The sequence below is a fragment of the Aulonocara stuartgranti genome, assembly GCF_965226115.1.
Source record: "Aulonocara stuartgranti genome assembly, chromosome: 7".
Classification (NCBI taxonomy): Eukaryota; Metazoa; Chordata; class Actinopteri; order Cichliformes; family Cichlidae; genus Aulonocara; species Aulonocara stuartgranti.
Window position 1 is genome coordinate 55,753,055 of NC_138945.1, and position 12,357 is coordinate 55,765,411.

Genomic DNA, 12,357 nt, shown 5'->3' on the forward strand with positions numbered 1-12,357 from the left:
TGGTATTTCTGGTTAATCGTGCAAGTCATCCAGAATTCCCTGAAGCTGTGGTAGTGGGTCAGAAAAATTATTTTGTTGCCAAATTACCAAACAAAAATACAAAAATACAGTCACCTTCAAGAGTGTTTTTATTTACCATCATGTTAAACACAAGAAGGACATTTGACTAAATGCATAAACTTACTAACAATGCATCGTAGTCAAACTCTTACAGTCAGTTTCTCAGACATGGATTAACCCTCATCCGAGACAGAAAGAAAGTTTTAGAGAAGGTCTCCATGATCCAGGCTCAATCCATGTCTGGACAGCTGAGACATTATCGAATAAATCATGTTTATATCATGACGTCTAGAAAAACATAACAAATCTACATGTATTTAAATGTTGTGGTATTACTGCATTAATCCGCAAAGGCAAAAACAGAGGTAGTTTAAATTGTTAAAAGACGAGTGGCGGCTGCACTGTCAGTAAAGTTGTTTTTTTTATACTACAGACAAGACAACAAGAATAACCGGCAGATAATATATGTGCATTACAGCGAGTGAGCTACAGGTAAACAGTGAATCAGCATTATTTTGAATGCAGAGAGCTCAAATAAGATTCAGATGCCATTTAAAAGCAAGGTCAAATGGTGCTCTTATAATCAGAGATATAAGTGCTTGTTCAGAAACACTTGTGTAAATGTGTTGCTCTCACTTTTCTCTATCTCCAATGTGCACTTAAAGTATTTCAAAAGGCTCCTGTCATTTGTCAACACAAAATCAGATCTTTATCTCCTTATCACTATGCTGTTGAATTTATCAGTGTGTCCCTTTAACGGCCACGGGAGTACTTTAAAGCTATCTACAAGCACAATCTCAACAGGAACTTTAGTGAAAGGAGTTTTAGCTTTTGAGAAAAAGTGGCTTTACGTGAGAAACCTCAGTCTATGACAGCTCTTTCCATAGCGTTCCTTAGAAATGATTTATAGGGGATACGAATAATAAAAGCCACTAAATAAGAAAGAAAGAAAGAAAGAAATACTTATGCAGTCACATGGGTGCATATTTTGAAGTATCTAAACTTTTTTTTCTGCATCGTAAATAAAATAAAAAAAACATGCAACCCCTCACTGACATGATATCTCAGTTAAAGTGGCTTCGCTAAAATACCTTTCCAAGTAAATATTTTAAATATACAGAGATTTCACCATTTCACAAATACAATACATTAAAATACACTGAACGCATTTGCCCCCAAATAACTGTGTGTAAGTGTGTGATTGGTCAAAGATCCTTTCCCCGTAGGGTTTTCTTCTCAAAACGTTTTGAACAGGTGAAAACAGGTGTGCACACGGGTGTCCACTGTTCATAGACATAAACTACACCTTTATTGGCTGCTATTTCCAAGCACAATGTGCGCTGCTTGCTACACAACAACATTCAACATTTCGTATTTACTGCTGTTTACACTTAGCTAGATTAATGTGATGGTGTTGGGTTTAGTATGTTGCTCTGTTTTTGTTTGTTTTTTTGCTTATTTTCTCTTCTTTCTCTTTTTAAGTGCCCTCTCTCACTGTCCCTCTTCCCTTCCGTTTTTCTTTTCCTTCATCTTTCTTTCTCCGTTTCCTATCCCTCAGTCATGTCTGTCCCGTCTGTAACAACTGAAAATATAATAAAATAAATAATAACAACAAAGGTCGATCAAATGGACCAATACGACAAGGCCATGATGATCCATTTGGCAAAGTAAATCCATTGGGTATCCTTGTTGGTCTTCAGGCAACAATTCTGACGGCTAAAGAACCAAATGGGACAGGCAAAGAAAAAAACCCCAAAAAAACCGTTTTGAATTAATGAATGTGAAACATTCCCAGCAATGAAAGGAAAAAGGAAACTGGCTGGCTCCTGGATTTCTGTGAATAAGGACAGAAGAAAACAGCTGCATGTACCTGTTTTGTAAAGACATACTAGTTTTTGAATGGTTAAGAGATTTTAGTTCGTTTCAGGACTTACAAAACACGTCAAATAAATCAAACTTTTAAAAGAAATTAACATGAGAATAGTATGTACACAGGTTTCAGTAATAAATATGGCTCAACTGTTGTGCTGTAAAAAGTCAGCATTGAATCTTTGAATCTGAACAAAAAGTCACGACACTAAGTCTGGGGAGATGTAATTTCGTCTCACTTTGTACTAAGCAATTCCAGTGTATAAAATAACAATCACACTATGTTGTAAATGTTCTTTTTACGGTCGGTCTCCTGTTTAAATGCTGCAACAGACGGCCAGTCATCAGAGACCATGTAGGCTCTTCAGCTTATCTCGAATTGCAACACTTCCATCGGTTATACCTCCTTTGTCAGCTTCAGACTGTTGTCTAAGAAAGATGGATGCCTTGATCGTGTCTTCTGAGCAACATGCCTCGACATTCTGGATTCAGTTCAGCATCCTCTGCTCAGAGCAATGAAACACTCCTCAGCACCTCCTAAGGCTACCTGCGTCTCTCAGATCAGTCAGGAGCCTGTGAGGCACCATGCCGTGTCTGCAGATCCAACGCTCAAACGCAGCCTCGCAATCACACAAATCCCGGCTTCATGGAGGACTTGAAGCATTTAGGACAACCTTTTGTCCCATTTGTCTGGAGACACCTGAAAGACAAAGAAATATGGGAAATACACTCTTTAAACTACATCTAGATTTGGTTATGAGAACAATTTATAGGTGAAGAAAATCCGAATCACAATCGGCACTTTGTTGTTTCTGCAAAGTTGTGATGCATGCCCAATCGAGTAGGATCAGTGGCAAAACATTTCATCATTCGTCCAAGTGCCTCGTTTTTCTCCCACTGAAAACACTGCATTTCTCCAATGTAATGTAACTAATACCAGGCGAGATTTGAACAGACACCCACTTGAGATGGAAAATGTGGGAACAGGGTAAGGCCTGCAGCTTTTGGTCCCTGTCCCCGATGGACTCTCCACACATGCCGCAGTAGAGCTCCAGCTCCTCGACACACTGGAGGAACTTCACCACCTGCTCTCTGACCTCATTCAGCTGCCCCCTGCTCCGGTAAATCCCTTCACTCAAGCAGTGAACCTTCAGTGTGCACAGCTTGTATAAGAGAAAGAATCACAATGTCATTGCTTTAAAGTTTAAAAGCATGAGAAACTAGTGCTTAAAATCTTCAGGTGTCTTGTTTTGTTTAACCAACAGTCATCTTTACAACTACGACTGAAAGAAAACAAATCTAGAATGAGAAATGGCTAAACTATCCCTGCAGCTCTTTTCCTGTTCAGTTACCTTGTTTCCCATTCCATCCGCCAATTCCTGTGCTCGCTGCAAAGAATCAAGAGCCTGGAACATGAACAGGAACAGGAACACTTTATAAATACCAGATAATTATTTTGAGTACAAATAAAACATTGTGTCCCTTTACTGTCAGAATTTATATTTGTGTAAACTGTAGGGCACCTTGTCAAATTCTTTCTGCAGAAGCCAGCACTTTGCCACTCCCAGATGGACGTGTGCTTGCCCAAGACGGTTTCCTATCTCAGTCATAATACCCAGCGCAGACTCATAACGAGGGAATGCTTTCTGAACATATGAAGAGAAAAAAACCCAAAAAGGTAAATGCACAGACTAGTTGTAGATGACCAGTTTTGAAATTTTACATTAATGTGAATGCAATATTGGTACTGTACATCAACATCATGTCTGCAGCGATGAATGTCTGCAAAGTTTAGCAAGCACAGAGCCTGAAGAGGCCGGTCACCATGCTGCAGGGCAATCTTCATGGACTCCTGTTGAAGCAAAAGACAGATTAGTTATTGGTACAAAGTAAAGAGCAGACATTAGAAGAGTCCTACCTCCATCATGTAACACCAACACCCTGAACTAAATTGAAACTCTAAGCTGCATCCTCTCAACTGCAGTTACACAGATTTATTTGTATCGCAGTGTGCATTTAAAGAGAGATGTGATAGAATAAATATGAGCCGTTGTCCGTGGTATCCTGAGTATGTCCGGATGCATAAACTGTTGGGTTAAATGTGATAAATCTGAAATGCATCCTGCTGTCTTGTTACTATACTTCTACACTCAGAGGCAATGAAATCGAGTTATCTTTCACCCCCCCAGTACATAATTAGAACAGAGCAAAGACTAAATCCACCCTCTTCATTAACACTTTAAACCGCGCCTCTCTGAGCATATTTTTGTCAGGGTCTAAGGCCTCGTACAAAAGAACAACTGCCACTTGCACCTGTCGGCAGCGCAGCATCTACTGTCTCTGCAGCTCCAACTTCAGAGCAATCAAAGGCACGGGGGTTGGGTCAGCAAGATGGCGAGGAAGGCTCTGAGTTATGTAAGTTTGTCTCTGAGGACAGTAATGATGTGTTATAAAACAATACCTCACAGCACTCCATGGCATCTGGCAGGCGCTCCAGTTTCCTGTAGGCTACAGACATGTGGTACTGGCTCATGGCTCGATACTTGAGGCTCCAGCCTTTGCCGTAGTCATTGACAAGCTCGGCCGCTTTGCAGGGGAAGAACAGGGCTTTCTCAAAGTCCTGTAGGCACATGTGAATGACCACTTAGGTGACACCAGAAAAGGGCGCCACATCTTTTTAGATACTACTAGCATTAGCATTTTGGTTTTTAATCTTCTTAACAAGAGCACTCAGACAATATTAAATCGCGTTGCGATGCAGGATGTAATATTTTTTTGTGTCATAAAATAACGTGACACATGAGTGCATTCTTCAAGCAGAACTTCATCACTATCCCATTGAAACCAATCCTCTCTGGGAAGCCAGAGGATTACATATACAAATCTCAGATGTCAAGGGTACTACAAAAAAGAAAAAAACACACACCAGCCGGCCAACTCACTCAGCTCTTGTTTTACAATGCCCAGCACTACACAGGCTAAGCATTGATGATGTTGGCTCAGATGTTCTGCAGTGTTGTCATACTCTGTGAATACGCTGGCAAAATCATTGATTGTGGAATCACACGTGCAGTCCAGTGAATGTTTTACTCAAATAACACAGCGGAGACGTTTGGAACAGCCAAAGTATGTACGATTTTTACATTTATTTATCGGTAATCGCTCATTTTTATTGAAACTGAGCAAAATGTAATGATGGGAAAACAAGAATCGCTTGTCAGAAAAACAGCTTTTTGAGTACCTTAAGCTGGACGTAGATATTTCCCAGACTGCAGCAGACTCTGCACTCCAGCATCTTGTCGTCGTTGTTGTGTGCATAGCGCAGGGCTTTCTCGTAGCTCTCCAGGGCCTTCTGGAAGACACTGAGACCCAGGAAGGCATTGCCCATGCTAAGACATACCTGGCCATTGAGTTGCAGGCTGACAGTGGTGCCCTGCATGTTTAAGCAGGTCTTACAGTATGAGACTGTTTTCTGGAAGTCGCACAGCTTCTCGTTGCTGCGTGCCAAGTTCAGGTAGCCCTCCGTCAGGTAGTCTGGGTCCTCCATTTCTCTGGCTGTGTCAATTTGTTCAAGGGCATACTGCAGATAGAGTAAGAGGATAAATGTTGCAGGGAACAGGCATAGTCTTCAACTTCACGCAGATTCAAAGACTTTTTAATTCGTTAAATTCATTCAGACATAAGACCCCTACTTTTTTACAGTTCTCATTAAAGCCGAGTTAGTGAGAGCGGGCGCTGCTTCAGGAAGGATGATTATGTCAACAAGACACCCCACACTCATACTTAGGTTGCAGAGCACTTATTTACTCCGCATCATGTGGAAGCCACAAATTAACCCATGCTTCTCAAGTTCGCTGTGGTTGGAAGAAGGTAACCTTTGACCTCTTCTCATGAAATAATCAATGACACATTGCGGAAATGTTACAATGCTACAACTGTGTAAACGGTGGCACTTCACAGCTGACATGATGACATTTAAAATTATGAGATATTCAGTGACATTTAGTAACTGGAACAGGAACTGCACACACACGCCTACTGCTGTTTGCATTAAGAAAAATGTAATCGCACAGTATGCAAAATGTGAATAATGTCTTAACATTAGTAATATAAATAAAGCGTGGCTGTTTAGTCCTGGAATATGAGTCATACAAGTATGAGCTACGGTTATTGAGGTAGATTTTTTTACTCCTGTACAGAAATGCTAGATATACTATACCATTATACGTGGCTCGCTGTGGTTTTGATAGCCTACCTTTAGCATGTCTTTGTACTTTCCCATTTCTGAGTGAGCTGTGATCAGGCACCCCAGCACTCGAAACTTTCCTCCGGGATCTGAGGTCTTTTCCAACACTTTTGTCCACACATGCAGAGCTTTGTCTGTCTGATTGGACTGATACAACTTTAGACCCTTCTCTATCTGCTGCTTGGTTTGGTCCTGGCCCATCTCTGGTGCAAGGTGCCTCATAAAAATATTCATTCGTTTAGGCCATGCAATTTCAGTGAGGCAGCAAGAAAATAGATCCTTGCCATGAACAGTACAACTCCAAAGAAGATCCCCTGAAGATGATCCCTCTGAGAGGTTTGTGCCAGAAGGCCCACAGGATCCCGCTCTATCAGCTCCGGCTGTGCTGAGATGGAAAGGAAACTGGATCCACCAAAATGAGAAGGCGACACACCAAGACCATTATTACCAAACGGTTTACGGAGAGCTGAAGGGCCAAGCAAATATCCTCCCCATTTAACCGAGCCACGTTTCCCCTTCACCATTAAGCATTTGCAAAATTCTCTCTCAGATTTCCTTTCGAAACACGTCAGAGAAAAATGTTTCCCAAGCAGTGTGATAGCAGTGGTATCCCAGAATATCTAGTCCCTCCACACCCACCGAAAGGAATTCTCAGCACCCCGGTGTCCAACCCGCCCCCCTCCGCTTTCCTCCTACTGCTGGCGCTACAGCAGATGGCCCTGTCACTCTAGACCATGTGTCCCTTCAGGAATTATGTTCTGCCCTCAGCAAACCGTCCCAAGGTCACTACAGCTCCTAGCAATCTACCTTTACACTAAACATTACTCAAGGACTAACTACACGAGTGACATCACAAACTTCTGTAGACTTAAAAGCACTCATCCGCAAAAACATCCGACCAGATCCTCACATGGGCGGCGGTGAACTGTGACACCGTTTCGCGAGCAGCTTATATCCAGACATTCAAACTGCGCCCGTCTTACTGGTGCTCTTAGCTTCAATTCCTATTGCGAGTCCTTATGGAGACTCATATGTGGCCCCAGAAACCCCCACCCCTCATCAACTGATGCTTAGAATAGTTCACAAAGTCTGACATGTTACTGGGCTTGGGTTTCAGCTGCATAGCCTCCTGCAAAACATCAATGGGATCAAAGTTTTGGCGTCTGTGTGGTTGCTTTCTCTCCTTCGATGCCCCTTTTATCTCACAAGGACATAAACAGATAAATGTTAATTAAGTACTTTTTCTTTTTTCAGGAAAAGTTTTCCAGACCTACACAGGCACAATTTGTAAGTGCATCACTGTATCTAAACACAGGATCAATGGTAGCATTGTTAATTCATTAAAGGTTATAAATATCAAAACAACCACTCAAAGCTTGTAGCTACAGCAATATATTTAACATTTCAGATAATGGTTAACTTGAACATGTATGGTGTACATCAAAAAATACAATCTTGAGACAAGAAAATCTGAAAAGTTAAAAAACACCCTTTGTTATCATGTCTGCACACACCAACTTAAAGTGCCCGTACTATGCTTTCATGTTTCCATTAACCTTCAGTCTGACACATTTAGTGCATGTAAACCTACCTTCTGTTCTGTGACTTATCTTATGTAACACATAAGCATAATACCCGCCCGATGGTTAGTTTAATTTAAAAAAGGTGCCTGAATTACATCCACAATCCACCATAATTTCCTGGGAATCACAAAAAACTTTCCTGGTACAATACTACAACAATGGTTATCATAATGCAAGTATCCTCTGCAATACTTCACATCTGTGGAACTGTAGAAAAATAATCCTAGAAAGGCATTAAAAAGTATGAGTTATGTATTTAAGCACTGTGGTGTCAATAATAATACATGTATTATTCTTATTTTTATTATTACTGGCACATTGTGCTTCAAGCCTTCATTCCAGATTCAGTGGTGATTCAAACAAAATTCAGTCAAAAAACAAGAAACAGATGGACACAAAAATGAAAAGAATTAAGATTTATAATCTTTTTGTAAACCTATAGTTATTAAAATCATTACAGTAAGATTTACATTTTAATGCCAATTCATTATATTTAGCTCCCCGTGAATTTCTTACCTATGATATATACTGTGTTATTAATATTTTGTCCCACCTTGTCATGTTCAAACTAAAACAGCTGTTGTTTTGTTTTGCTTCTTTTTAAAATAGCAAATTCCCAATCAATATTTTCTCTTCACGGCTAAAGTCTTGCTAACAGCAACACTGTGTGACGAAATGTGATGACCATTCACATAAGTTGGAGCTATTGTTTAATATTTATATTTACAGATAAAAATAGTCATTCAGAAAAAGTCAGATGCTGCAATATATTTTGAATATAGCTTAAGCTTTCCATAACCATTGTGGGTTATGTACATTAGGCAACTTTGCTTTGCTTTGATCATTCTAACAAACCAATCAGAGCAAAGTGTTTTTCTCCGGAGTGGGCTTTAAACAGGGCAATAGTTATTGGAATGAAAAGGCCGTGTACACACTCAACATTAAAGTATGTAAACTTATTCTAGTAGACTCTGAAAACAAGTATAACATGAGCACTTTAAAAACATCTTATGATATCTGACCTACAATATCATGACACACTTACAATATAGTGACAGATGCCTTGTGTTCATTAATATTTTTACACTGAAGCTGTTCATGCGTGTCAGTAAATGAGGAGTGCACAGAAAACAATAGATTAGTTCATCACTTTTCACAGCACAAATTAGATTCTCGGCAAAGGAGCCGACAATGAGACACGTTGTAGTACAAGCGACACACCGCTGAACTGTTGTTGTGGGGCCGGTGGTGGAGTCTGAATGGAATAAGTGACACAGCTGAGTAAATACAACTCGTGGACAAATTTCTTCACAGGACGTCTCCATGAGTGAAGTCTTGGTCAGTCAACCAACAGTCTTCCCTGATTCTCTGTGGCTGGTGTGTTGACCACAGTGTGAACATACCGCGGAGAGGTTAGGCCAAAACAAACTGCCAGTTTGTGAGGAGGATCTTAATACCTCTGATTACGGAGACGACAGACGTCGCCGGGTTAAACTTTAAAGTATTTGCGTCTCCTTTCTTACATTTGTCTCTGAAGACGTAAATACAGCCATTACAACTGGCCACCTTCCACAGTGACGGGACACAGCTCCACACTTCGGGGAAGCGCAGGCGTGTGAAGCTCTCGAGCAGTGGGTTGTAACACACCAATGAGTCTCCTTCTCCTACGATAAAAATCACGTCCATGTGGACTGCTGCGTGCATGCAGCCGGCGAACGGCAGCATGTAAGGTTTGATCTGGCACTTTTGGGAGGAGGTGTCGAAGCACTGAATGAGGCGAGAAGGCTTTGTGAAAAAATCCATGTCGTTCTCCTCCCCTCCCAGCAGGTAGATGGTGCCTCCCAGGTTGACGCCAGCAGCCCCCGACACTGCAGTGTCCAGCTGGTTGGTCTCTGTCCACATGTTGTCCTTCACTGTGTAGTAGATGACGGCATTAGAGAGCGTGTCCTGCAGCGTTTTACCTCCCAGTGAGTAGATGGCATCCTCAGTGGAGACGGACACCATAGTGTGGTGGAGGCGGTCTCTGGGAAGTGGTGCGCAACGCTCCCAGTCCATCGTGTGCATGTTGCACTTCCACATGCGCCGCGGGATAGAACCCCCCACCACATATAGGTCCCCTCCATGTTTGCAGGCTGCGGTGATCTGATGACATAAACTGTTCTGGCCGCTCACACTGATCGCATCATCCTCATCGCAGTGCAGTGACACGGCCAGAGAGTGAGTTCTCGTCTCCTCCTTGCCAATCAGGTAAATATGGACATTCTCACCAATTTCCTGAAGACGAAGAAAAGGAAACATCAGCAATGTAAATGTTTTTTAAAAATATTTTACAGCTCCATATGAGAGAAAATTACCTTAAGATTTTCTTGAAGGATGCAAGAAAACTCCTCTCTCTCAACTTTATTGTGATTTATCCATGACTCGATGGCCACTGTTGGATTCTGAGAACTTGGAACGCCATCTGAACACAAACACAAGGCATGTTTGAAACTAGATCAGAAGATGTGGGTTTTTTTCCTGTTAAAGGATCATAAAAATGTTTTCTCCGTTAAGATTGTAAAAATTTAAAAAGGCCTTTTTTTGAAGAATATCTAGATTTAGCGTTGTTTTGTTGTTGTTGTTTTCAGATTAGTTCAGGCACAGTGTTCATTATTCACACATCCTACTTTCAGGATTTAAATAAATATTAATGCATCAATTGTTGAACTCAAAGCCAATAATAATACCCTTGTTTAAAATAATAATTAGCAATGCAACATTAAAATCCTAAATGTATTTTAATAAATATGTAAAAACAATTGCTAGTCTGGTGACAGAGAAGCAAAATGTTATACCTTTGATGATATCTAGTAGCAGACAGAGGGGCAGATTTAGAAACTCTTCAGTCTGGTGCAGCTGGGCCAGGTGGATTTTAGCACAGTGCTTCGCTGCAGTATACAGCTCCTGATCACTGTGTCTGTCTGCAAGCCACATCACCTAGATGAAAAAGGAATTACTTGTATTGCAGCACCATTGCCAAGAAGCAAGGACTATGAGAACAGGTGTTACAAAAACAATAATTCACCTGCAAGCAGTTCTTGACCTCCACTGTTCGGGAGAGGAAGCGCGAGCATTCTTCAAACAGAGCAGTCAGCTGGTACATGTCCGCCATCTCATAGGTGTCCTGCAGCTCCTCCACCCTCAGTTTAATGGTACCATGGTAGATGTAGTCAATCAGCAGCTGGAAGACGGTAGCGCTGACATCCTTAAGCTCGATAATGCGGTTGTGCGACTCTTTGAGATTGGAGGTGAACATGGAGCGGAAAAAGCTGCTCTGCGCAGAGAGCACCAGGCGGTGCAGGTGAAACTCTTTGCCGTCAACGGTGATGGTGACATCAGCAAACAAGCCGTCCTCCAGGCAGAGATCCATAATACTCTTCACCACTCGGCTCGAGTGGGAGCGGTCCGTGAACGTGTACCCCAGGAAGTAGTTTTCCTCGCCCACAGATCCCCCAACACTGAGGCCACCCTCCTCACTGGACTCCATCTTTTCTGCTCGCCTGTGAAAAAGTAACAAACACTGATCGACATGTTTATACTCAGATGTCAGTATATTTTCAGCATATCTAGTTAATAATAACATGCCAATTTTCCAATAAAACCTGTCTCCAATGAGATGATATGGTTCAAATTTCAGTGAATGTAACTAACTAGCCTATTCGCATAAGTATATGTGAATAGGCAATGAGTCACTTTTGGAGTATAAACTAAAAACAGATGATAAAGAAAACTCTCGAACTCTTTAAAATTAATGACTATTTGAATTATTATAACAACATAAATGTAAACCATTCTAACACGGTTAAGTATGTAACTCTGAATAGCTGTCCTATACATCCTTAAAACTTAAAACAGAAAGTCTTTCAGAGCGTTTACACATAACCTTGCCATTTATTTTAAGTTGCTGCCACATGCTTTGTAAATTTTATTCGTTGGCCGATTAAGTGTCATTCACAAATGTTTCTAAATTGTCGCCAACATCAGGAATTTAGCGAGTTAATTCACAAATAAACAACTCAGTGAGTGCAGATACCATGCTAGCTGCTCAAAACTCTGTCAAGATGCCATTAAATGTAACGATAAAACCCTGCAGTTACATTATATTTACTACGTTAATCGTGTTAGCTGTGCTGCGTTCACGGATAGGATTAGCTAGCATTAGCACTAAAGCAGTTAGCAGACTACAATCCTCTGGAGCACAAATTCCACCGTAAAATTATGTCGACTGTGTTATTACTAGGGCTGTGAATGAGGCAAAAAATAAAAATAAAAACGCAAGGCTTTAAATGTGAGTAACAAACAAATACGGTTACCTTTATCTCCACTACTCTATCATTCAGAAGGAGCTAAACTGTTCACCGGAAGTAAATAAACTTTTTCAGAACGCAAATATGACACATTCACCGGCACCAATGGGTGCTACTGCATCCCTGTGGTTAAGCTGTGTTACTGCGGTTTCTTCAACTTGCAGTCAAGTGTGTGCCACAGCCCCCTGCTGGGCCCTAAGGATACTACACGTGGGGCGCGACAACTCAGTGCAGGAATTCTGCTTACATGTGC

The 12,357-nt window shown here is 41.2% G+C and overlaps 2 protein-coding genes across 2 annotated transcripts; both read right to left on the reverse strand.

Moving 5' to 3' along the window:
- Window positions 1-110: 110 nt before the first annotated feature.
- rapsn (receptor-associated protein of the synapse, 43kD) lies at window positions 111-7,290 on the reverse strand. The gene is made up of 8 exons (XM_082538419.1): window positions 6,185-7,290; window positions 5,171-5,509; window positions 4,391-4,549; window positions 3,683-3,781; window positions 3,453-3,575; window positions 3,282-3,335; window positions 2,893-3,092; window positions 111-2,629 (listed from the first exon to the last, which is right to left on the reverse strand). Exons 1-8 carry the CDS (start codon window positions 6,407-6,409, stop codon window positions 2,557-2,559), a joined length of 1,272 nt encoding a protein of 423 aa, XP_082394545.1. The 5' UTR covers window positions 6,410-7,290; the 3' UTR covers window positions 111-2,556.
- A 261-nt stretch (window positions 7,291-7,551) lies between these two features.
- On the reverse strand, window positions 7,552-12,220 carry kbtbd4 (kelch repeat and BTB (POZ) domain containing 4). Its single transcript, XM_082539015.1, has 5 exons — window positions 12,111-12,220; window positions 10,823-11,297; window positions 10,593-10,734; window positions 10,113-10,219; window positions 7,552-10,032 (listed from the first exon to the last, which is right to left on the reverse strand). Exons 2-5 carry the CDS (start codon window positions 11,282-11,284, stop codon window positions 9,172-9,174), a joined length of 1,572 nt encoding a protein of 523 aa, XP_082395141.1. The 5' UTR covers window positions 11,285-11,297; window positions 12,111-12,220; the 3' UTR covers window positions 7,552-9,171.
- Window positions 12,221-12,357: the final 137 nt, after the last annotated feature.